The 27237-nt window shown below is 37.3% G+C and overlaps 2 protein-coding genes across 3 annotated transcripts in view; one reads left to right on the top strand and one right to left on the bottom strand.

The window, feature by feature from the left end:
* GAS2 (growth arrest specific 2) overlaps window positions 1-8043 on the top strand; it is a gene marked incomplete at both ends in the record, with an annotated part of 114337 nt that extends 106294 nt beyond the window's left edge. For both annotated transcript variants that reach the window (XM_084255407.1, XM_084255406.1), the window contains one exon: window positions 7825-8043. In XM_084255407.1, the coding sequence (XP_084111533.1) occupies window positions 7825-8043 (219 nt within the window). The remainder of the gene's footprint in view (window positions 1-7824) is intronic.
* Window positions 8044-12808: 4765 nt separating this feature from the next.
* On the bottom strand, window positions 12809-18703 carry SVIP (small VCP interacting protein). Its single transcript, XM_084230866.1, has 4 exons — window positions 18553-18703; window positions 16646-16696; window positions 15957-16070; window positions 12809-12854 (listed from the first exon to the last, which is right to left on the bottom strand). Exons 1-4 carry the CDS (start codon window positions 18604-18606, stop codon window positions 12840-12842), a joined length of 234 nt encoding a protein of 77 aa, XP_084086992.1. The 5' UTR covers window positions 18607-18703; the 3' UTR covers window positions 12809-12839.
* Between the last annotated feature and the right edge of the window lie 8534 nt (window positions 18704-27237).

The following is a 27237-nucleotide window of genomic DNA, read 5'->3' as shown; positions in this document are numbered from 1 at the left end:
GACAAACTAGCTATTGAACACCTGCTGTCTTACTCCTCCACGTGGCAGGGTACCCCAGGCAGATAGCTGAATTCCCAGTCACCCAATTTTGAGCATATGCCATTTCATTATAATATTAGATGATGACAGAGTCTGTTGTCCTATAAATTAACTTAACATTCTTTCTCAGGAGAGCAGATGACTGCATTCTAAAAACAATATTTTCATTCAAGTTATGATGGCTTGTAAAAACACACAGCAAATGGGGTTGACAAGGAGGTGTTAGGAAGCATATGATATCCCAGATGAATTCATCTAAATTTAGGTGAGTTGTCTCCTTCTAGGCAGTTGGTGAGAAAGAATAGTAAGTGGACCATCAAGTGCTTTTTGTCTCAGGCTAGTTGTTCTCATGGTTGAAAGGGAAGGTCAGCGGTAATAGAGGAGATATCAGAATCACTGGCAAATTCCTTTTCTAATTATTTATGTGCCTGCCCACTCTGGAGTTGCAGGGACTGCCCTGTGTGCCCACGTGACGACTCTCCCAGGATCTTGACCACATACTTCCTGTGCTAATGTGAGCAAGTCTTATTTTTTTTTAAGATTTGTTTTTATTATTTATGCATACAAGAGCTGGGGTGCTGGCCAGAGGTGTATGTCAGGGGGATGTGAGAGGATTCACCAGGGACAGAGTGGCGGGCAGAACAGGCAGATTGATTGAAATACACTGCTGAAGGGCGCAGTGGGTGAGTCAGGAGAGGTCTGTGCATCTTGTGGGTAAGCTCCCTGGCACTGAGACTAACCCCTGTGCCACCAGGAAGGCCCCATGAATGATTCATATTTCTCAGATAGACTGGAGCTAAAAGTGGCTAAGAAACACTACAGAAAATGGAGAACCACTCAGGTTTTTAAGCAACACTGTAGCGTGATTAAATTTTCCTTTCAGAAAGATTACCCTGGCACTGGAGTAGGGGGTGGATTAGTGAAATAGATTAGTGAAATGTGAGAGATGATAGCATCCTGCTGGAAAGCTTTTATACCCTTGGAGTCTAATGACATTGGTATTCAGAGTACTTGATGGGTGTGCTGCCTTCAAGGTCATCAACACTAGATTGGAATCAGAATGAAACAAATTTGTCAGTGTTGTCCTGAGAAGGTGGTGACACCTGAAGCTTCTCATAGGAATTATGATTTATGATTGATGTAAAATATTAAAGCAGATCTCAGCTGGAGAAGTAATAAATTAAAGCTATCAAATATGAAGATGAAGCTTTTAACTTTAAGTTCTGCTTATCTAAAAGATATTCCCTGTTACTGTTTACTTTTGTTGGTATTGTATTTGTTTTGTTGTTTGTATGCTAAAACTATACATTGCTTGGTCACCTGAAGACACAAATACATTACCAGTAAATCCATAATATTTCTCCCTCTCCTGTGTGACATGATCTTTTTTATTCATTTAGTAAAACCTATAATTTTCTATGATCTACATAAATATCAACTGTGACTTGTTAATGAAAAATAAATTGATGTATTTCTGTTTCTAAGGCTAACAAATGTCCCTCAAAAGAATACAAATACTTTTTCCTGTTTTAAGTTCTTAATGTGATTCCAGTCTGTCCCTCTAACGTCAAATTAGAAAGAGAAAAAAATCTCTTCTCAAATCTATTATCATATACCATAAAGTCCATGTACTGACCTCCTCAGCACTGCAGTGACCTTGAGAGTACAGGAAGCTGTTGAGTAATCATTTCAATTACCTTTAAAATTTTCATTATATTCTAAATTGATATCTAGAGTTATTTCCTCTCAACCCATCTTTTTTCTCCTTGAATTAAATACATAGATGAGCTCTAGAACTTGTAATTCCAATTTGTTTAGAAAATAAGATTGATTTGTACTCAAAAACAGTGTTAGGAATTCAGTAAGAAACAGTAGGACTGATCTGACATATTAGAAACCACTGCTGGGTCAAAGACCCAGGTGGGTGATTCACCCACCTTTACATATTGCATTTGTTTTTAGCACAATAATTTGAGGAATAGTGCAGCTGTCCAATTGTAAGGCTGGGTACTGGGATGGGGATAAAGGAGATATGATCTCTAGCCTCACTCTGGGGAACCTGTGTGACCCTCTCTCTGCCTTTGTGTACATCTGTGAAATGTCAGCATTGCCAATAACCTCAGTGTTTCCTTTTTATTATCTTGATTTCAACAAGGCATATTTGTAGATTACCTGGCACATGGTCACATGGTAGGTGTTCTGATACTGAATGACTCTATGATCACGTGAGAAAGATGGGTCCCCTTTCACTGGTATACCTAAAGAGGAAAACAGTACATAATCAGCTTATAATAGGACAAGTCATAAAACAAAATGCCCTTTATAAGAATGGGAATATTTCTTCCATTAGAAGTTATTAAAAAAAAACCCTAAAGCTTGGAGGCATACTGATTCTTTCCTCTAAGCAAAAAATAAGGATTGCTGATAAACATCAAAAAAGAAAATGTTTGCGATGTTTGCAACCAAGATCTGCTTAGAGAACTTCATTAAGGTCATTGGGAAAAAGTATTGAGACATGATTTTTGTTATTATTTTGTTTTCTCCCCTTCAGCATTGAGAAATGATTCTAAGTAATGAATTTTCTTCCCTTTGGTAGGATCAAGGGCACAGAGAGGAATGAAATCAGTTGTAAAAAACAGTAATCACTAGAACAGGACCAACAGCAAATTCCACAGCTTTTCAGTATACAGTATTGGACAAATGTGTAGCAATGCCAACTTCTTTTTTTTTTATTTTTTTAAATTATTTTTTTAAAGATTTATTTATTTATACATACAAGTGCTGGGGTACAGGCCAGAGGTGTGGGGGGTGAGAGGATTCACCAGAGACAGAGCAGGGAACAGAACAGGCAGATTGGCTGAAGTACGCTGCTGAGGGGAGCAGTGGGTGAGTCAGGAAAGGTCTGCTGCACCATGTGGGTTGCTCCCTGGCCGGCCTGGGATCAGACTCATGCTGCAGAGGCTGCAAATTGCTTCATTGTGTGGTGCTTAACCCCTTGCACCACCAGGGAGGCCCCCAATTTATTTTTCTTGAGAAGTGCAATAAGCAATAGCATAGAAAACCACCATTAAATACTCATTTAACATGAGCACTGAGGCTACAAGCCAAGAGGAGTTGTTTTTGGAATAGAGAGCACACCATTATTCAATCTTGTAATGCATCAAAATAAAAAGAGTTGCAAGGTAGATGTACACTGAACAGAGAGAATCAAAGCTCCATTCTATTTCTGCCAACAGCTGATTGTAAATATATTCTGTCTTATTACCTGCACGTTACACATGTTTATTTCTGAAAAAATTAGGGCCACTAAAGGCTAATCTTCTAAAATTGGAGTCATTGTTTATTTAGGGTTTATGAGAACATAACACCAAATGTCATTTTACATGAGCATCTAATCTGCTTAAGCTACTTATTACTATTTCTGGCACTAAGAATTCTTATCTGTGCTAAATTGTAAATAACTAAGCAGGTACGAAAATACAAATCCAGGAGTTTTACAGAATAAGTAGGTGTAGTGAAGTGGAAAAAAGGATTCTTGTTTATGTTCCCCACTGATTTGTTGTGTGATCTTTCAACAGATATTTAAGAGCATCAGTTCTTCTTCCAAAAACATTGGTTTTCCTTTCTATAAAATGGAGTAATAATTGATAATGATACCCTAGATTAGGAAGAGTAAGTAGAGTCTGTGGAATAATACATGAAAAGGAGTGTGATACAACTATAGTATTGAGAATATTTAGAGTGTACCCATGTTAGTTTTCAAAAATTAGAAATTTGTCATCACTCTCTTCAGAGATTTCACACATTATTAAATGGGGCATCCAGGTAAATTTGCAATTAATATAGTAGAGTGAGTGAAACAATGAAAACGTGTACATAACAAGGAAGTGTACCCTTATCCAGTGAGGGATATGATCCTGGAGAATTTTTCAGCTGAAGGAGATGTTTGAACTGGAGTAATGTTTGTGTTCCTGGTAAACAGGGTGGCAGAGCAGAAAGGGAATTCCACATTTAAGAACAAATGTAAAATAGTATGAAAGAAAAAATGTTATCTGGGAATATTAAATTTAAAAATGTCATGGGGTCCTAGAGTGCAAAGGACAAATGCACCTGGCAGGACTATTCATGGAGAATGGTATATGCAAGTAAAGAGATTTGAATCTCAGCCTAAGGGAGGGAGAAAACTGGTAGAAGTATTTAGGCAGGAGATGATCCAATTTGCATTTTCGGTATTCCCTTTGGTGGTAATTTACTGAGTTGATAGGGAGGGCAAGACTAGAGGCAGTTATACCTGTGCAATAGCCCAGAGAAATGATGAACTAAATAGCAGCAGTGGAAACAAAGACCCTAAGAAGCATTTATGGTGAAGAGGATGGGCAGGGAGGGGAGAACAATGCTTTTGGTATCTGACTAGTTACAAAGAATACCCGTGCACCTATCTTATTAGGGAAGGCATGTGGGGGCCTTCTCGTGGAAGGCAGAAGACTGATAAGTTTTTCTGATTGGAAGTTCAGGTAGGAAGCAAGGGCTAGAATTATAATTTGGAAGACAAAAAAGTTGATAGTGAAAACCATGAGGTTGCAAAGAAAATGACTAGAGTGAAAAGGCAACGGAAAAAGGGCAGAATCCTTTGAAACAGCAACATTTAAAGATAGGTAAAAGAAACAGAACCTACAAAGGATGCAGAGAAAGAACAATCAGATAAGTAGCTGGGGATACAGAAAAGAGATTTTGTTAGAGAGAATGAAGTAGGGCGTTGGAGGAAAGGAGTGGTGAATACTGTCAGGTATCTTGCCTGAGAGATAAGAAAGATAAAGATTAAGGACTATCCAATGAGTTTGATAATTCTAGAAGCCAGTTGGTCTCTTTTCCCTGTACAGTCAGTTAAGAGGTAGGGAACAGAAGCAACATGAACTATGTGCTATGTGGGTTGGATAGTGGTTAGTGTAAACAACTATCAGGAAGCTCATATGTAAAAGGTAAGGACTGGGCTGGAAGAAACAGAATTCATCTTTGAATAAGAGTGGGAGAGACTCGGGTGTGTTTATTTCCTCAAGGCTGTGAACCATTGTAAGTTAAGTTGGGGAAGGAGAAGAGGGAAGAAAAGGCACAGGATGTTGGAGGCAGCTAAGTTCTGCATGAGGGAATTAGGACATAACAGGGAAGAACAGACCTTGTGCCAAAAAAAGGTGGGAAAAGGGATCAATGTAGATAGAAGTAAATGAGCCAAGAATAAGAAAACGATCCCTGATGAAGATGAAGTCATCAGTAGTTGGATCAAGATGGAGGTGGATGGTGTGTTTAGAATAGCAGCGAAGACTAGGAAATGGAGCTGAGCAAAGCAGAAGTGAAATGATCAATCAGTTGCAGTTGGCCTAACATTACTACTGATCTCTGAGAAGGAACAAGTTCTTCTAGCAGAGCTCTGCAGCTTCCCTGGCTTAGAAGGAAGATTATATTCTTGATCTGAGCTTGGGGTTTTGTAGGACAAATGTTAGGGAGGAGAAAGGGGAAGGAATTGAGAGTAATTTGGTTCACAGTTAGTGGATTTGCTTTAAAAGGAACAGTAGGGGGTTTTGTTTATGCAGGTGCATGTGTAATGTTATCATTCTTGAGACTAAGCACACACTGAGGGAGAATCCTGAAATGTCTCATCAGGCTTGTGATGAGGCCCTGTTATCTTCAGCCCATGCTTGAAGCTGTTACCAGTTTGACCACTGGTTTCCTTAGGAAATTATAGGTTGCTGATTAGGTATAAGAAGGATATGGAATAAGTGAGCAGAAATTTAATTCCTGTGTTATTTATATTCATGTCGGATTCACTCATATGGCCCTGTGGACTCACATGAATCTGTAAGGAGAGTTTATACTTAAGTGATCATAATCACCAGACAGAAGAATATTCATTTCTTTCACTATTTTGCAGAGTTAAATAATTGTTTTAAAAATATCTGATGGGTATTTCTGATTGAAATGGCTTGTTCAGAGTTAGGCAAATGATCTTGGGCATTCTGCCAAAGGCCTTCATACCAAGGATATTTCAGGGCAACTCTTAACTAATTTGCAAGGCCAAGAGGTGCCAAAACTTCAACAATAGGCAAAGCCACATTCTGGAAGAGTGGAAGAAAGGGTGAAAGTGTCATTTTGACACTGGCAACAGAGACACAGGAACCGGTGTGAATGAAAATAGGCAAGTAAAACTATAAAAACCTTGATGGATTTTATTTTATAAGGAGGAACTATTGTGGGACTAGACAGGGATTCAGAAGAGCGAGGTCCTACTCTAAAGAAATCTCATAAAAGACTTGGGTCTCAATGTTTTCCTCTGAAAAACAACAACAATATAACTGGCAGCATATGGGGAGGAAATGGTTACGAGCTAAATCCTAACTTATCTTCTTTTATATTTCAGGAGTTCCACTGAGATTGTGTTTAATGAGTAGATCCAATGTAAGATAAATTTAAAGACTGCTGGCTTAAAGATGTTTCCTAAATTATTTTGTATTCTAAAATTCATACACACTAAATGAGACTAACCGGTAGAGTTACATGTAATTTTCATGAGTCTAGTAGTTTTAATTATAGCCATTTGGCACATTTTTACTACTTTGCACAATGTTTGATTTTTAAAGCTACTTCAGGTCAACCACATGAATGACAATTTCTTAGTTTGAGTCCATGGATAAATTTCTGGGAGTCTGTGAACCCCCTAACATAAAGACAAACTTTTATGAATATAAACATTCAAAAGAGATTACAAAACTTTCATAAAATTCACAACAGATAATAAAAGCAGTAAAAGGAGAAGTTGTCCTCCATTTAACGGGATCAAGAAAGTGCAAATCTTGAGCAGACAGTGAGGGAAATTCAAATTGACCTTACAGAATCTACAATAAAAATGACTCCCCCAGTCTCCAACACAGCCACAGCCCCTTCCCAAATCATATTGCTAGTATGCACTCATAACATGCTGAATAGGTGGGGCATCAACAGGGTCTTTGGTGATAGTACAACATTCACTTTTAATCTCCATTATCTGGTATTAAAAGAAGCTAAGATTAAATTCATTACTCTGCAGGCCAGACTTTCACAACTGACATATTTTTACTAGACTGAAAGCACCCAACAGTGTAGCCTTCATTTGCTCAATCTGTAGCCTTGTTAACCGGAAGTTCTAGATGGCTCACAGATCTAAAGGTAAGTTCTTTTAGAAGATGTTTTATAGAGAAATCAGGAAGACCAAACATAAAGGAAAACATAAATGTTTGCTCATTCAATAATATGACTTGGAAGGCAGTGACTGGGAAAGACTTGGATTTTTCTGAATGCATTTTCCCTTCTGTTTGTATTGAATGTTTCTGTGATTCTTAACATTATATTCAATAGCAGCTATTTCCATGGCCTTTTAATTTCTGGTTCAGGAGGGTATAACCCTAAGGGGAAAACGAAGTACAGGTTTGAGATGGTCAGCACTGATGAGGCTATAATGGAACCAGGAGTATCAGAGAGAAACCTCCAGACCCACTGAGCCCAGCAGGAGGTTGTATATAGTCCCGTGACCCCATAGCAGGGCAAAACTGGGTCCTGGGACATCTATCCATGGTGTGCTTGCCTGGAAAAAACAAAGCTTCTTTTATAAACTGTATGCTAACTCAGACACTGTACACGGAGTAGAATAACAAGCAAAACAAGACAAAAAACAATAACAATTCTAGAACTAGTAGTTGATGTGAGATACTGTTAGAATTCCCAGAATGTAACACTTCTGCTGTGCTTTCATTTCAGATGCTGCACAACAAACACGTCATGGTCCGTGTGGGCGGAGGATGGGAGACTTTTGCAGGGTATTTGTTGAAACATGACCCCTGCCGGATGCTGCAGATCTCCCGTGTGGATGGCAAAACATCGCCCATCCAGAGCAAGTCTCCAACCCTGAAGGACATGAATCCAGATAATTACCTGGTGGTCTCTGCCAATTATAAGGCTAAGAAAGAGATTAAATGAAATTAGTTGGTCACTATAAGGTGACTCTCCTAATGGCCTGTGTCCACTTCTCCTTGTAGTCAGTTTAGTTCACATGCTCTGAAAATCACTTTGGAAAAGGGGTGACAAACAAAAGATGTCATATTGAAAAATATTCAAAGAGTAGCACTATTTATTTTTAATGCTTCTGTAGCTAATGCCCTATTAAAAGACATTCTAAGCTCAGATTTAAATTAGAAAAATTATAGACAAATTATTCTTAATATAGGACCACAGTATTTAGAACACTATTAGAAACCACAATTCTGGCTAGAGACACATCTATTGCTAGAAAATATTTAGGATTTACAGATATGTCAACAGAAAGTGCCTGTTTTATGTCTACAGAGTAAAAGCACCCCAGACATTTTATAATGGCAGGATTTTTGAGTTAAATAACTTAAAGTGACAGTAAGTGTGATCATGTGCTACTAATGATACCCAACAGCGTTGTAAGTACAGAGTATTCCCAATAATAATAATTTACTGGAAAGGCCACTTCAGAAAAGTTTACATTTACTTGGAAGATTGCCTTAACGTTTGTTCCTTATCTCTGACCAAATATCTGGGATACTTGTGGAAGTTTTCAGTATACCCCTTAGAGAATCATGATGGATGAATTGCTTCACACATTCCCAAGAACCTGAGCACCTGGCTGCGTTGAGACTTAGTGTAATTCACACACGTAAACTGACAATACTTTATATTTTGACAAAGTAAATTGTACAGTCAAATGTTCATTGACTTCGTGTTATTTTAAAGCATTTTCTTATTAAAATATATCTTTAGTTAATCCTACTTTGCTATGCTATCTAGTAAAGTAAGTTTACTGTAGCTAATGATGTTACAGAATTCTGTATACCCTTGTATACTGGGACAGGGCTGTTTTGTACCAATGAACAGCAAAATAGTGTCCTCACTGATTCAAGAATTAAAGAAGATAAATTTTAAAAAATGTATTTGTCTCTATATTAATACTTCATTCTGAATTAAACTTAATTTTCAAGTGGCAGCTTTCCCTGAAATTTGTAAGAACAGTAAAGTTGTTGTGACCTAGTACCTTTCATTTTGAGCAGCTGGGCAGTGGTGGCGTTTGCTCGTTAGTAGGGGACCATATGACCTTCAGTTTACAAAATACAGGCAGAGTTCATTTGTCTGTCTTCATTTTTCAACAATAACAAATTCCCCTTTTTTGCTCCAGAAAATTGAGGAGGCAGTATTTTAGTTTGCCACATGACTGATTTGGTCAAAGTGTTAATATACACAACTAAGGGGCACCCGGGATCCCCAAACTTACATGTTCTTAATGGGTTCTGCCATCCGCTGCCTAAAGACAAAGCAGACTCTTAGTGTGAAATAACTTTAGTAAGTTCGTGTGCACAGAGAAAGAAGAAAAGAAAGGATAATTTCCTGATTAGTTGGGAAAAAGTTGATTCCCAATACAACACCCAAATTTACTCATCCCCTCCCTGGGTAAATGCCCAGCCAAACAGGAGTGGCCCAAAGCAGGACTGTGGGGGCTCAAAAGCTTGCCTCAAATCTAAAGGACTAATAAATTTGAAGTGTTTGGAGGTGATGGTGTAAACCTGTGTCTTTCTGTCTCGAGGACAACTTGAAACTCAACACTCAACAAGTCAAATGTGTTGCTCTAACAGTATGTAATGTAATTCAGTACATAATAAAATTATGATATTGGGGTCAAGTAATTTATGAATATTCAATTCTTAGGTTATAGTGACCTTATTTAGAGACAATATTTGCAAGGTGAAGCCTACCTATAAGAGGAAGAACAGGGTAAAACCATGTCATAAAGAAATAGAAGTGTTTGAGTTGGGACACAAACTTCTTTGTGTTAACCCAAAACTTCTTCAATGTTTACTCTCTAAACAAATGCCTTGTGTCAGTAGCCTTCAAGAAAAATCACAGAAAATGGCCACAGCACCACATCTGAATCAACAGAAAGCACAGATAGCAGCACATGGGTATTTGAGATGTTTGCCTGCAGAAAATGTTAAAAGAATACAACTTTAATCTCCACACAGATATGCATGCATATTTACATGCCTTTCTGCCAGCTATTTATGCAACTGGTAATTCTAAGAGTGTAGCAGAATTCTTATGAGTGAAAATCATTTAAATGGTTGAAGGGAAAAAGGAAAATAATTCTTGGGTACAAAGGATGACAGCTGGAATCTTTATTACAGTATTAGTTCTGAAAGAAAAATATGACACAAATAATATCATTTCTCCTTTAGAATATATGAAAAGAAACAGGCATACCTAAAAATTTAGAGATTGTATGACCATATCAAAGTGTCTCCAGTTCTCTTCTCATTAGTTCCAAAGTGATGAAACTATTGCTGAAATTTGCCCAGCAACTAACCCAAATCTAGATAAGTTTAATAAAGATGGCCAAAGCCAAATTTTATATAAGAAAAATGTATATTTATATCCTCATAAGGCAGTACAGAATTTTTAACAAAACATGTATGGGAAAACTATTAATTACAAAATAATACAATTAGTGGAACAGTAGTATCACAGAGATGTTTAAAAAAAAACATGCTACATGTCAGCACAGGGGCTGTGTAACAGTACACAACATTTTGTTATCAGCCATATTGTTTGATTAGACTTAAGAAGCAAGATTTAAGCATTTTACATCTTAACATGATAGTTACATCTATGCATTTTACTATTTGTTATAGTTTAGTAGTATGGTTGAGTGATGTAGTAAGCATTATATTTTCCTTTTTAAATGATGAATTATGCCAAATTGGTTCCAAGTTAATGTTTTCACCAGGAACTGATCATTTTATGAGGGGTGTATGTGTATGTGTGTGTACATATTTTCCTCCTACTCACTTACTAGTTTCCTATTAGACACTTTCTCTCTCTCTCTTTCCTCCCCCTTCCTGACACATTTATGTATCACCCTTTAGCACATGCAACCCTTGGGGTTTTGAGGAAACTGATCACACCCATGGAGGCAGGCTATGGTTGGCTGGATTCTCATATTCCCATACACAGAAAGCAATACACCCGCATATTATTTATTATTCACAGCTCAACAGTAAATAAGCATGGTATTTGGATATAAACTGCTACTAGAAATAGGGCATTATTCCTTGATGTAAACCTTTTGTTTAAATTAACCTAAGCTGTAATTCTTGAACATGTAATACAGGTAAGATTATCCTTTCTATTTTACAACAATAGGAAGGGATTGCACACTTCACGGATTATATGCTCTGGTTCCCTATCCATCCAGCAATTAGTGTATCCAATTTCCTTTCTGTCTTGAAAAATTTAATTACGTTCATAAGGTAAGTTTTTTCCTTCTAAAACACAACTCAGTGGTTTCACTATCTTTATGAAAATACCAATAATCCTGTAAAGGCTGAAGAAAATTAAGATTATGTGTCTTGCCTGATATTCCTAAAATATTTCATGCTATAATAGAAAAAGTGATTTTTACAATGAGGAGTCAAGAGACCTACATTATCGTTTGAACTCTTAAAATTAACATATACAATATAGTGCAATGTAGCATATCTTGTGGGAGGGATGAATGCAACATTGGCTCAGTTTCCTTTCTGTAAATCAAATAAATTGGTCTATTTAATTTACAGTTCCTATTGGCACTTAGTATCTGCAAACGTTAATTTAGACTTCAGATTACAGTCTCACCATTCAAAAGAATTAGCAATCAGTAATAAATAATTACAAGATAAAGCAATTCTTCTCTTTTAGTTAACTACATATTAAAAGGAAAAACTCAGAAAATACAAATGCTACCAAAAATTCATATTACTAGTAAACAAAAATATAAAGTTTATGCCTAAGCATCATATGGAATTACCTCATAATATTTTTGTTTAAAGTAGACCTTTTTGAATACAGTACTACATGCTTTTCTTCCGTACTTCTTATTTGCAGTGGCAATTTCATATCTGCATAAATCTGCTCACTCTTCAGTAAATAAAAAAAATTAAAACAGCTGTAAAATTTGGACAATACATCATCATTCATAATCCATCCAGATTCCTAGATTAGTTCATTTAATTACTTCAAAGATCTTTCTGGTCTGATACTGTACAATAGAACATCACTGCCCTCTGATGGTAACATGAACACATAATTTAAATTCAGGAAAACAAAAACAAAAACTTATTCTAATGTAAAACACACCGTGTTAATTTTATAAGCTGCAGAAATGGAAAATAAATTAGAAGAAATTAAACATTTTCTATAAATATTGATTACTAAGTTATAAAAATTCATAATGTTCCTCCACGTAAGCCCTTCAAGTGATTTTTTAAATGTTTTCCCTGATGATCAGTTTAAAGGCACCAAGTCCATAAGTTTAAGCAAAAGTCCTTCACATGTAATGCAATAAACATATAAGGCTAAACTACACAATTATAAATATCTAGATTATTTTACAAAGGGACAACGCAATTGAAAATTTTAATATTTGAGATGTATGCAGAAGTTTTACAGGCAATGCTTTACGTTGATGTTTTAGCTATCAAAAAATGGAAAATCACCCACTATCTGCAGAAGAACAAGTATAGGAAAATAAATATTCACTGAAATATCTGGTGTTTTTCTAAGTTTGAAAATCAAAAGCATTCTGAAAAAGCACTGCAGTTATGGATACTAATAATAGAAAGTCTGAATCTTCATTTATTCAAAAACAAGATATTAAACTGAGGATGTCCACTTGATTGCAGATATTAGTTGTTGGCAGTAGACTCTTCCACTCATCTTGTACTTTATGAAACCGTCCACTAGAAAAGATAAAAATATATAGAGAAAAGTAAACTTAATTGAAAGTTATGTTACAGCATGTTAGCGAACTAACACAGAAATATGGGATACACAAATGTAAAATTATTTTAGATAAAATCAGAAATGGTAAAATTTTACATTATCAAAAGTCTGAAATGAGATATATGATGGTTTAAAATTGTCAAGAAGTAAAACAAAATATCTGGGCCAATTAGTGGATAGCTGGATGCCAAATATCTAATAATCAATAAAGCAAAACCAAAACAAAATACCACAAAACAAAAACAACAATGAAATTACAAAACAGAAATTTAAAAATTACTATTTGAGGTAGGGAGCTGAGACACAGTCGAAATTATTAAATAATACTATGGCAGTCTTTCTCTTGCATAACTTGAGAAAATTCCATTTGTTGTTCTGTTTAATTGAGTCTATTAAATGTACAAAATATGTTTTGAGAGAACCTCTGGGACCAGACCAGAGAATTACTAGTGGTATTTTCCAAGTGCATCCCAGTAATATTACTGGATATTAAAATCTGTGTTTAAAATGTTTTGAAAATTAAAGGTCAATCAAAGTAAGTATGCTTTTTTTTAATTTCAGAACTTCTTTGAGAAGCCAATGCTGTGTCTTAGTTTCAAAGAAAGGGATACAGTGTACAATACGGTAGTCAAGTTTTGTTTGTTTTTTTTACCATGGAACTCTATTTTACATGATATATCTTTTAAGACTAGACTCAAAATCTCTAGAATAGTGATTCTCAATGTGGCTAAACATTAGATTACCTAGAGGGGCATAAAGATATTCTAATGGCTAAGTTTCACTTTTAGACATTGTGACTGATAAGAGGTAGGACACATGGTTGAGTGTTTTTTAAAAACTCCTCATGAAAATCGTAAAGCACAAACAAGGTTGAGAGCCACTGCATTAGAGCACTGTACTATGCCAGATCCTGCACTAATGTTAGTTTGCATCCTGAAGCCATTATCACTTTGATTTCTTTTTTCAATCATGAGAGACAGAGTGGGGAGCAGAATGGGCAGATTGACTGAAATACACTGCTGAGGAGAGCAGCAGGGGAGACAGGAGAGGTCTGCTGAACCATGTGGATCAGCTCCCTGGCCAGGATTGAACTCCGGCCTCAGTGGCTGGTGATAGCTTGATAGCACTGAGACGAACCCCTGTGCCACCAGGGAGGCCCCACCTTGACTTCTTAAGATAAGGCTCCCTTTCCAGAAGACACTAAGCATTGCCAATGCCAATTATGCTGAGAGGAGGCGGTGTTAGTCAGGAGGTGAATACATGGAGGACATTAAGGCAGGCAAGATATTCTTCCTCATACTAAGGAGTAAGGTAAGGAAGAATCTAGTTTAAACCATAGGACATTTCAGGCCAGCCTATGGAAAAGGCCTGATAGTGACCCTTAGAAAATACCAGATCAAAGGGTTTGAGGATTAATTTTCAGTGCTTGTATTTTCCTTTCTGTTACTGCTGAGCCTTCAAATAATACGAACTTCAATGTATGCTCACAATGAGCTACACAGGTGGTCAAGGGAAAAGGAATGAGGAACATGTCCCTCAAGCCAGGGTGTGGTGGTAGAAATAACAAGGAATATTCCAAGGGAAAATGACACAGTGAGCAATAGCAGTGGTTTCTGAGAATCGACCTACTCTTCTTGAGAAAATCCTTCTTGATGGCTTTGAGGGTCATTTTTATTAAAGGAGCCAGACAGGTTTCATATATCTAGGACAATATACAAAGGAAAAAAAGTACTAAATTATACATTGGGAATGCTTTTCATTTTGAGGACTTCTTCGAGGACCAGAACAAAAAAGGCCCAATTTATTTTTAAATTATCAGATTCAGGGCATGAAAGCTTCAGATTTAATTAAGAAAGCCCCTTTCTTTCTTAGTTTTTAAAAGCTGGTGTGTATTCTATGAGTACATGCAAAATTTTAAGTACCTTCTTAATTCTTACTATATATAAAATGTCCTTTTCTTATAATGGTATATTTCACTTTGACAAGTCACTCAGTACCTCCATTTCCTAGCCAATGAAATGGTGGATGTCAGCATTACTTCCAGTCCTATAATTTAAATTTCACAAATTGTTTGTTTTTTGAGAATCCTATATGAAATAAACCTGGTGACAGAGATCTTCATTTCAATGGAATATTGAAAGTATGTATTTACACTGCTGATAAATATTTGACCTTGTGTTTCCCAAATGTCTTACTTCACACTAGATCTATTCTATTCTAATATGGGGATAGATAAAAACACATAAGCACATCAGTTACAACTACTACCTTAATATTGAAACCAAATAATTTGTTATTAAAAGTTAATGATAAAAAGTTTTCTTTAAACTTTATTTGCTAAATGAAATTAGATGAAATAATACACAATAGTAAAATTGACACAGATAAATCTTATCTCCGTGCGATATTCAAGAAACAAATCACTTCTGCTTGGGATGCCCTAAGTTGCTGCTCCATAAGTTAGGGGTATATGTACATATATGTATTTACGTCTAGTTTTAACAGCAAAAAACCAAACTGAATGGAGATGATAGTAATCAACTAAAAGGAAAAAAATAACTGCTCATAAATAATTGACTAGTTACATGTAAATGACTGAAAATCACAACATAATCCTTTTCACAAATACATTTACTTCAATCACCAATCAATAAAAAGTTATAAAAAAATAACATACAGTATAATTCAATTTAATAAGATTGATATATAAATGGAGCTCAGAAATAATATTTGCCAAATAACACTGCTGGGGTGTTTACATTCTTCTTTATTACTTCCCACATTGCTTGAGTTTTCTACACATTTAAGGCTAGTATTAAGCATTAAGACACAGTTAAGTACAATAGAAAAAAATCTATTTTTTTTTTGTGGGGCAATGAAAGCAAATTTATTCCAATGAATTGTTAAAATAGAGATTTCTCCCAAACTACATTATTCATGCTTTCATAATAATTTAAAAATTTCTGATAAACTATTTCAAGAGGAAATTATTGAATGGATTGCTGCTTAATTTTTTTTAATTGCAGGTAAATTAAACCATAAGTAAATTTTATACATACTCTAAGTCCACCTTCTGATGGGGGTCCAGATGCAGCCATTTGCCTTTCTAATTTTTCCTTTTTCTTTCTCTTTCCTTCAACAGATTGAACATCCAAAATGCCCCGGGATGCAGCCTTTAAGAAATTTGTCAACAGGTATAGAAAAGAAACAAAAATCAATATTCATTGTCCCATTGTTGTTTTGGCTTTTTAGGTTTTTCAGTGCAGGTGTGAGGGGGAGTTGATCTGTTTTTGATAACAATGAATTAGACTGTATTTACAACAACTCTATACAAAACATAAACTATACTATAATGTCTTCACTGGGTTTTTTGTAACCACATAAAATATCTCCCTAAACTTATTTCAGCCGCCAGTGTATTATAAGACATTGTCAATTTTATCTCAAGGAAGGCTATTTATTAAAGTAACCTTATTACTTATTAATAATTACTTATTACTTATTACTTATTAAGGTTATTAATGTAACCTTAATAAGACATCTGTATGACAATTTTCATATATTAAATGATATAACTACTTTCATGTAACTTATAGAAACTAATAACTTTAAAAATATTGTATTTAAATCTACATTTGCATTAGAGAATACTACTAGTAATAATCATCTATCAAGAAAAAAATTTAAAAAAAGAAAAAAAATACAGGCTTCATTATCTAGGTAGGTAGAATTTTATTTTTACTCTCACCTCCTTCTGTCTTCTCTCTGCAGCCTCTGCAAGTTTTGCTCTTTTCTCTTCCTAGGAAAAAATGTTTAAAAGTATGCTTTAAAATAAAACCACATTTTCATGTATAATTTATATGCTTAGGTCTTTTAAGTAATATAACAGTTTATAAAACTATTAGAACTGGACCAGAATGTCCCACTAAGAATAGCACTATTTACAATATTTGTAAAATACTTAACTTTCTCAACTTCATTCTTTCAATTAATTTATCTTCAAATGAGCACACACTAAAACTTGTATATATATATATATATTCCCTATATGCATACACACATAAAACATGTGAAGGTTGGCTGATTAAACAATCTATGGTTTGGTTCTGTCAGTTAAAAAGGAAGTACGCTGGTATTTTCAGAGAAGTTTCACGAAGGAAGTGGGTGGCTATCATTGTGCAGGGCAGAAAGTACTAGAGTAAATTCATGAGTAGTACTTTTCGCTGTTGGGAAATAGGATATATCATTTTGCAATACCATATATTAATTAATTACAAAGTCTTTAAATATATAAAATAGTATGTAGCATTCTTTTGGAGCTGTATTAATAATTTCCAACTATACGGAACTTACTTTGCAATAAGGGCACACACTTAAATATACTCAAGTAAGTGCATATATCAGATACTAGTAAATGCTCTGGGGAAATATATAGACTTCGGTGGATAAGATATGGAAGGAGGAGTGGGTGGAATTGCGGGGAATCTGTTTTTTGCTCAAGAAAAGCCTCAGTAATAAAGTGGCATTCAAGCAGTGAACTTTGTGGTTATCTGAGGGAAGAAAACATAATGCAATAGCTTTGTGATGGGGGAAGGGATTAACAAATGCTGGAATTTTATCAATCACAGAGAAAAATTAACCCCTAAAAGCAACAGTAATAAGAAAGACAAGAACTTGCCCCTATCAATTTGTAGCTCATTTTCACTACCTATAATCAAATAGCAGAAGAGTTAACATACTCCCTAAATAACTCCTTTCGATCAAGGAATTTTTTAATATAGAAGAGAGGTTGTTGTGCTATTAACTCCCTGTAAGGACTATCAATAGAAAGATGCTGTTAAAGATGAAAAGCTACAAAAAGTATAAAAGTATTGTACCACAAATCCCCTAAATTTGAATTTCAGATAAACAATAACAACTTGTAGTATGTCCCACATATTGCACAAGACAAACCGACTTGTAAAATGTATTTCTTGTTTATCTATTCAAATTTAACTGGGCACCCTGCATTTTTAATTGCTAAATACGACATTACACGACGTATACTCTGTGCTCCAAAAATTATTCTATTTATTTAAGGTAGACCTTAAGCAAAAGAAAGATAAAAGCTAAAGCGAAATCATTGACTGATGCAATATTCAGTAAAAGGCCGGAGTAGGAGACTTGACTGAGCACCTTCTTTAAACAGTTCGTACAGACACAGGGAGCTGCGCATCTCCTAGAATATAAACAATTCAGGTCGCCGAGAAAGAGGAATTTCTTTTTGGCATACTAATGCCACCTGCCACTTCGCCAAGAATGGCCCATACACCGCCCCGTCTTCACACGCCTGCGTCCTACGAGCTCCCCATTTTGCGCAATTCAGCCAAAGGGAAAAAGGCTCAGAATCGTCTTTGGACAATTTTCTGTCAAGAAAGTGGGGAAACCGACGAAGAGGCGGCGAGCTAGGTCCCCCTCTTGGGACCCCAAGGTCCCTCGGGGCGCGTCCACCTCTCCAGGCCCGCGGAGGCCCCGCCGGCGGGCTCTGCGGCCCCGCGCCCACCCGCTGCTCCTGCGCCCCGGCTCCTGGCCTCGCACCCGCGGGGAACAGGTGCGCGCAGCGCGGACCTGGCGGGCCTGGCGGACCCGGACGCGCGTCGACACGGCCCTACTCACCAGGTTTGGCGACGGGGGCGCGGACTCCCCGGGACAAGGAAAACACATCCCCATCGCGACGGCGGCTGGGGGTGGGGGCCGCTGACAGACCCGCCCAGATCGGGCCGCGCGGGCTGCGCTGTCACACCCGGTCCCAGGTCTTTGGCGCTCGCCCCGCCCTCACACCGGTCCGGAGACCTAGCCCCGCCCTCGCCACGCCCCGTCCCGCCCCTATGGCAACGCCCCGTCCCGACCCGGCTCCGCCCCCTGCTGCAACGTCCCGTTCCACCCCCTTCTCGCGACTCCGCCCCGCCTCGCCGGACTTCTGTCCCAGCAGGGCGAGCCCACCTCCTGCGCCCTGAGGCTCCTGGCGCGCGGCCCCGACCTGCAGGCAGAGCGCCCGGCGGGGGAGTGCCCAGGCCTTGGTGCTGGGAAATGCCTACCGAGGGCAGAATGCAGGGAGAGATGGAAAAGTTTGTGACCATGGTCCCCTGTGTTCTTCGTGGCTGCTTGTCTGAGTGACATGACTCTGGATAGTTTATGCTACCTCTTGTGAGATGGGGCTCTGACCTCCTAGAAATTAAAGCCCAAATTGCAGGTGGACTTTAGCACCCTTGACTGCCTTCTAAGTGACTCTTGGCTCTGCTACCGATTTAGAAGGCAGGACACGAAATCCGTCACTGTGTTAGACTCATTTTGTTGTTGTTGTTGTTTTTTAAAGATTTATTTTTGCATGCAAGAGCTGGGGTACAGGCCAGAGATGGGGTGTGGGTGTGTGAGAGGATTCACCAGAGACAGAGTGGGGAATAGAATAGGCAGACCCACGGAAGTGCACTGCTGAGGGGCGCAGCCAGCGAGACAGGAGAGGTCTGCTGTGCCATGTGGGTAGCTCCCTGGCCGGCTGGGATAGAACTCATGCTACAGAGGCCACGGATCGCTTCACAGTATGGTGCTTAACCCCTTGTGCCACCAGGGAGGCCCCTGTGTTAGACTCATTTTGAATGAGGCAGTAGTTAAGATTGCAATTCATTTCTGGTGTTTGGGAGCCACTTATTTCTCCAAGAATAATGATAAAGTTTGAGCTGTTCTAGAAATATTTTGAATGCATCTCAAATTTTAATAGACATAAGAAAAACCTGTGCATCTAGTGAAAATGTAGATGCTGATTTAGTAAGTCTAGGGTGGACCGGAAAATTCATTACTAGTTTTGTAGTAACAGTGAAGTTACTGGTTTCTTTGCCACATCGCTTTTTTTTTCTTGCGTTGCATTATTCTTACTTGCTTGTTAGAAAATCTTCAAATGTTACAAAAAAGTATGCTGTTATAGTTAATGCCTCAGAAACCACAATTTATAGTTTGAGCTATCAATATGTTCTTCTAGGCTAATTTCTCATAGATGTCATCTTTGCGTAAACTGTCATGCTTACATGCATGTAATTCAGGATATAGAATATATCCATCATCCCAAATTTCTTATTCTCATCCTATGCCAGACCTGACCAAAAAAATCTCTCCTTGAGCAATCTCTTCTGTGGCTCCTTTGAACTCTATTCTTTTTTTTTTTTTTTAAGATTTATTTATTTATGAATACAAGAGCTGGGGTACAGCCCAGAGATGTGGGGGATGAGAGGATTCACCAGAGACAGAGTGGGGAACATAACAGGCAGAATGACTGAAGTGCACTGCTGAGGGGAGCAGCAGGCGAGACAGGAGAGGTCTGCTGCGCCATGTGGGTTGCTCCCTGACTGGCCAGGGATAGAACTAGTGCTGCAGAGGCTGCGGACTGCTTCACAGTGCAGTGCTTAACCCCCTGCGCCACCAGGGAGGCCCCTGAACTCTCTTCTTGGCGAGGCCCTGACTTTTGGATTTCCTTGTTCCACTTAGCATTGCCCACCTTCAGCAGACTCTTACTAAATCAATTGAACAGTTCCCTCTACCCTGAATAACTGATAAACCTCCATATTGGATGAGTTTCCTCATTCTCCATCATCCCACAGATGATGTCTGATCCCCTGGCCTGCATTCACCAAGAAAGCCCTTAGGTCAGTTTAGCTAGATTTCACCTTTCCCCTGATATTGTTACAGAGAGGACTTGTTACAGAGTATAATTTCCATAACAGGGGAGGTTCCATGTCCCCTATCTCATCTAAGGAAGGGTTAACCTGAATTGCAAGGAGATTTGCAGAAGACACATGGAGTTGAGTCTTGTAGACACACTTGGGAAGAGACGTGGGTGAAGATTCATGGATAGACTGACAATAGCACATGTCACCTGGATTTGTATTTTGATTTTGCTCCTTTTATCTCAGCTTTGCCTGGCCCCTTATACCCCTTTCCTATGGTTCCCTGCCAGTAGGTTCCTTGGACTTGTTGAAGTTTTCAGGCCTCAGTGGCCCAACTTTGAGCCAACCCTTTCTGGGCATTTACCCAGGAGAGTATGGGAAACTTTGGATGTTTTATTGGAAACAACTATCCTCTCTTTTGTCAGGGAAGAACTGGGGTGTAGGCCTGAGACTCTGGGGTGAAAGAACTCAACAGAGACAATGAAGAAGAGAAAAGGCAGGCTTGTTGAAATACACTGCTAAGAGAAGCAGCAGGCGAGACAGGAGAAGTCTGCAGTGCAGAGAGAGAGGGTCGGAAGACTCCATACTCCAGGCATCATTGACTGGTTAGTGTGACTTGTCTTGGGTGTGTCTTGACTCATTATCCAGGTCAGCTTGCTGGGTCATCAGCTTAATGGCCCACTTTGCATCACAGTCCCGTCCACTCCCTTTATGCATTTAAGCCTCCAAACTTGCTTGCTGGGCAAGGAGTGGGGGCTTAGTTTTGTTTTTGTTTTTGTTTTTGTTTTTGTGGGACCCTCACAGGCAGCCAAGGAACGAACTGGCGCTGCAGAGGCTGCGGGCAGCCTCTCAGCCCAGCGCTCAACTGCTGCGCCACCAGGGGAGGCCCGGGGGCTTAGTTTTTAAATTTAGAAATAATACCTGACATGTTCTCTGCACATTAATCCTGTTAGGCTTCTTTCACAAGAAGAATATGCTGTGTCTTTAAGCAGCAGAGGGCAGAGCCCATTTAGAGTGTGTAAGTTTGGGGGTCTCGGGATACCCCTCAGTCTGCATGCTATCAGTATTTCCTCTCAAATTTTCATCTGGTAAAATGCTGCTTCTTGATTTTTAAAAATTCCCACTCTTCCTTGTTATATTCAATGTTGTGTCCGCTCTTTCCCCTCTGCTACAAAATCCCATTGTAGTAATTCCCCATGAATAAAATCTTCCTTAATATTTTAGCATGTAATAAATTTTTTCTTCTCCTCCTCCCCCCAGTGTAATTGGGATATAATTGACAAATGAATTCATAAGATATTTTAAAGTGTACAAGGAGATATTTGATATGTGGATACATTGTGAAAAGATTTTCCCCGTCAAGTTAGCACCCTATTATATTTACCTTTTTTAGTTAAAAAAAAATTTAAGTTTCACTATTTCAGCAAGTTTCAGTGACACAATATAGTGTTCTCAAGTAGACTCTCCATGTTATCAATCTGATTCTTAGACCTCATTCATCTTACATCTGAAAGTTTGTACTATTAACCAAACTCTCCCTATTTTCCCTACTATTACGGTATCATTACTAAATTTAAAAATTAAGCCCCCATTCCTTACCCAGCAGGCAGGTTTGGGAAGCTTAATGGATAAAGTGGATGGCAGTGGATGGGACTGTCTTGGGAACTGGGGCATTAAGCTGATGATCCCTTATGCTACTTCAGGTCATTCGTTAGGATACACTCAAGATTAGTCACTCTAACCAATCATTGATGCCCGGGATTATAAATACAGCCTCGGGACCCTAATCCCAGCAGAGCAGATCTCTCCTGTCTTGCCTTTCTGCTGCTTCTCTTAGCAGTATATTGATTTTTCAATATATCCACCTGTCTCTGGTGAATTCTTTCACCCAAATTCCTCTGACCTACACCTGAGTTTTCCCTCACAACACCTAATCCTGTGCCCCCGGAAACCACCTTTATACTCTCCATTTAGAAAATAATCATCACTGTGAAGTGATTATTTAGAAAATAATCATCACAGTGAAATAATCACTGCTGTGAAGTAATTCGAAGAGAAGTTTATTAGAGAGATTTAGAGTAAGCTGACATCATAACCCTGGGGAGGCTGTTTTCATTTTCCACTGAGCGCAGGTCCCTGTGAGAGGTTTGCTTTTATTTGTATATCTTTTATTAGGGTGCACTGCATGCACAGAAAGAACATGATTCTGTAACAGTGATGGCAGATAAGTCTGGTTACATTCTTGGCTTGCAATAAAGGAGGAATGATACATATAATATTAAAAAAATTTCTTACTTTGCAGAGTCAGACTTATCTGTGAGGACAGCACAGAACTGAGGGTTATAAAACACCACCCTAGAGGGTGCTTCAAAGCCCTGAGGACTAGGCTGTGCTGCTAATCTCTTGGTTCCTTCTCCCTGCCCTCCCCCAATTCCCTCCCAGATACACAGAGGGCTGGACTTGATATTCAGGTTCCTCCAGGCAATTTGGCCACATGACTTCTTCACAGCAAACATTTCTGGCACCTCCAGGTTTCTGTAGCAGCCTGCAGTGTTCCCAGAGCTGAGGCTCTTCTGACAGTGTATTCTTTAGTCCATCTTGTGATAATTCCTTTGCATGTTAGAAAATATTTATGCAGTCAAGCAAGTATTTTATAGAGACAGATATGACTATCATTTCATACATAAAAGTAAAATTATTTCAGTATTCAAATTTTACCTTAATGAAAATTTTAACTACACTGTAGCTTCTTTACACTAGCAACATATAGGCTTTAATTGTATTAAAATTGTCTCCTGGGACTATTTAAAAATATTAAACATTTTGTTTAAACACAGTCATTATAACTACAGAGCAGAAGAAATCTATTTTCCCTTGTTATTAAAGCTGAATTCTAAATTTCTAAATTGCAAAAATTTAAATGAGTATACTTTGAGTTTTCAAAGTCCCGTACATAGTATTTGTTGAAAAGTAGCAACTCCCAAATTTACCACCAAAAAGAAAGTGATAGTGAGATACGGTATTTAATAAAATTCTAGAGCCTTTGAGTTGGATGTAAATGGTTGCACTTGTTTATTTTGTTGAAATGGTAGCATATTGCCTTTATGTTTCAAATGAAATCAAGAAATGTCATGATACTCCACTTGGCTGTTAGGTGTCCTCTTTTTTGACCTGGTACTTGATTTCTTTTGAACAGACTTCAGTTTTATGACCACTAGAAGAGATTAAAAAAAAAAAAAAAAACAAGGAAAAATTGAGTCTCATAGGGAGAAGATTTTCTGATACAAAAAGAATTGTATAGAGACTTAGAAATTTTATTGGAAATTAAACTAAGGTTACATCCTGATAGACTCCAGATATGAAAGGCACTATTATCAAAGAAATCACATAGGGTGTAATTTTTTTTCTTCTATGAGTCAGGCAATACATATTACAAGCAGGAAGAATTTGTGGAAGCCAACAATAAGTTTGGAAAAGTTCAAAGTCATTATGTTATTGAGTAGCCATCATTTCCCCCTAACAATTTCTCAATTAATGGATATGAGAAGAGATGTTAAAAATAGGGATTTTCTTTTCCAATTTGTACAAGCTGTGATTGAGAAAGCATATAATATTGTAGGGAGAGTGTTTTAAGCCTTGAAATGACTCGGACATTTTCACTGAAAGATTATATATCAATATTGTTAGGAATTTAACCTAAAATAATATTTTAGAATAATTTCAATATCCATGAATATAAGTAATTAATAATATAATTAAGAGAGCTTGACGACATTGCAATCAAAATTGTTCAAACGAAAAAGCCAACAAAAAATTGAAAAAAAATATAAAATAGAATATTTAAGAGCTGAGGGGCAGCTGAAATGTGCAAAACTTTTTTTTTTTTTGGTAAATGATTAATAACTTTCCTAAACAAAAATCATCAGACCTTAATTAATAACAATATACTGGTACTGGTTCATTTATAACTAATGTATTACACCAGTGCAAGATATTAGTAACAGGGGAAATTCTTGGGGAGGAAAAGGAGTTAATAAAATTTTTTCTAATTTCTGTTCAATTTTTCTGTAAACCTAAAACTGCTCTAAAATATAAAGTCTATCACTTTAAATAAAAAGGGGGCATAAGAATAATTTTGCAAGTGATGAATTGGTTGTGGTAGTTTAATGGGTGTACCAGAGTCAAAACATTTTAAAAATGTATACTTCAAATATGTTCAGATTATTGTCTGTCAACCATACTTTGATGACACTAATAAAACAAAACACACACAGAAGAAGAGAAAGAAACAAAGAGGAAGCTCTTTTGATCAAAAAACTGGTTCAGTAAATGCATGCTTTTTGACCTTTCTCCTATACTTATTTTTCTTGGAGCGTGGATGCAATGTCTACTGATGTCTAAGCCTCTTTAGAACCATGAGAATAAAAGTAATGGGAAAAGTTTAAAGAAACCTGGGGTTTCTTTGACAATTTTTAGGATCACTGTATCAATCCTAGATTGGCTAGGTCAGAAATTTTTGTCTTGAGTAAATATATATTTTATATAAACCACTTGCAGCTGAATTTTTCTTATAAGGAGCTAAAGTTAGCAATTCCTAAGTGATATAGCTTTTCATTAGTTGTACTGATAACATTTTATTTCAAAAAATAAATAAAAAATACTTAATTATTAGAATCATAACTTTTCCCAAACCTTTCTGTGATAAAATATAATCCTGATAATGAAGACTGCTCAAATGAGGATAAGGCTCACTACTAAGTTGAAAGAGGAATGGATTAAGATAATGGAGATTTTTACCCTTAAGGAATGCCTGACTAGGAAGGAAGGAAATAATTGTCCTCAAATATCTGGAGGACTTTTAAAATCTAATGAAAGGCTCATTACATTTATGTCTGGCTACAAGAAAGAATTAATAATACATGCAAAAGGCTCATAAAGACAATATGATGTGTTATGTGGAGGAACTTAGGGCCCAACAATTCCACTCCTAGGTATCTACAAGAAGAATTAAAGACACTAATGTGAAGGAATGATATACACTCCTGTGTTGACAATAGCACTATCCATAATAGCCAAGCTATGGAAAGAAACTAATGACAGATGAGTGGATTAAAAACATGTGATTGTTTGTAATGCAAAACATTAGTCATTCTGGATAGAATGGAATACACAATGAAATACTACTCAACTACAAAAGAAGATGAAATCTTGCCATCTGTAATAGCATGGATGAAACCAGAGAGAATAATGCTAAGCAAAATAAGTTAGAAGGAGAAAGACAATATTGGATTATTTTACTCATATGTAGAATCTAAGCAAACAAAACAAAGGAATGGGCAAAACAAACCCTAGAGAAGGGTGAGGGATTGGGAATAAAAGTAGGAGTAGGAACAACGGACTGTGGTGAGGGATTATTGGTGTTTTGTAGTGGGAGTGGTATTGTAATATTCCTATTCCCCTAAGTCATATACAGTGTTCATATACCTCAATGAAAAGTAATACAATTAAAAAAACTAATTAAATAAAATTTTCTAAAAAGACATAAATAAATAACTTTGGTCGGATAAAATATGGTCAGATAAAAACTGGAATCCAGAATGACTTGCTTTCAAAGATTAAGCTCTTTTCATCAAAGTATATCATATCTAGGGGGATAATTGCAAAGGGGGTCTAAAAAATAGATGAGGATTTGATTACAAGAGTTTAAAGTAACTTCTAAGATTGCAATTATACATTTCTCAAAGGAAGAGGAAAAACAAAATTTACAGTACTATATAAATTATAAATGTTTCACGTAAGGATCTGCTCATTTCATTGAAGTCTCTATACTTACTAGGATTCCTGGATCTGGAATGGGAGCAGGACTTGAATACTTTTTGCTGAATTTCCTCTTCTCCTTCCTTAGGTTTTGCATATTTTCAACACGCTTATTTGTGGACTTTTGGAAAATTAAAAGGAAAGGATTAAACCACAGTTTTTACAGCACAGAAAAGTAACTTATTTTTGGTCTGTATCAATAGAAAAAAGCTAAATATGATCAATGTATATGGCTTACATAGATATACAGAAATAAGAAAAAAATCTTTTTTCAAATGTGTGGCTCATAGATAAAGAAAGCACATTAGAGCATCAGGAGAGTTTTCCAATGACACCACTTATCTCTTGATTGCTGCTTTACCAACTGTGTACATTTAGACAGATCCAAGACTCATGGATCTATGTATTTACATTTATATTAAAGGTGATGTTCATTTAAAATCTCAAAGAGTGGGGCCTCCCTGGTGGCGCAAAGGGTTAAGCACAGCACTGTGAAACTACCTGTAGCCCCTGCAGCACAGGGAGGTGACCCACATGGCACAGCAGACCTCTCCTGTCTCGCCCGCTGCCCCCCTCAGCAGTGTATTTCAGTAGATATGCCTGTTCTGCTCCCCACTCTGTCTCTGGTGAATCCTCTCACCTCCCCACTCCAAAACTCTGGCCTATATCCCAGCTTTTGTATGCATAAATAAATACATCTTAAAAAAAATAAAAATAGATGTACCATATGATCCAGCAATCACACTCTTGGGCATATATCCACAGAATATAAAACCAATATTCACAGCAGCATTATTTACAATAGTTATGACCTGGAAGCAGCCTA

Source organism: Talpa europaea (genome assembly GCF_964194135.1).
Source record: "Talpa europaea genome assembly, chromosome: 1".
Classification (NCBI taxonomy): Eukaryota; Metazoa; Chordata; class Mammalia; order Eulipotyphla; family Talpidae; genus Talpa; species Talpa europaea.
This window is presented reverse-complemented; position numbering and strand designations above follow the sequence as displayed.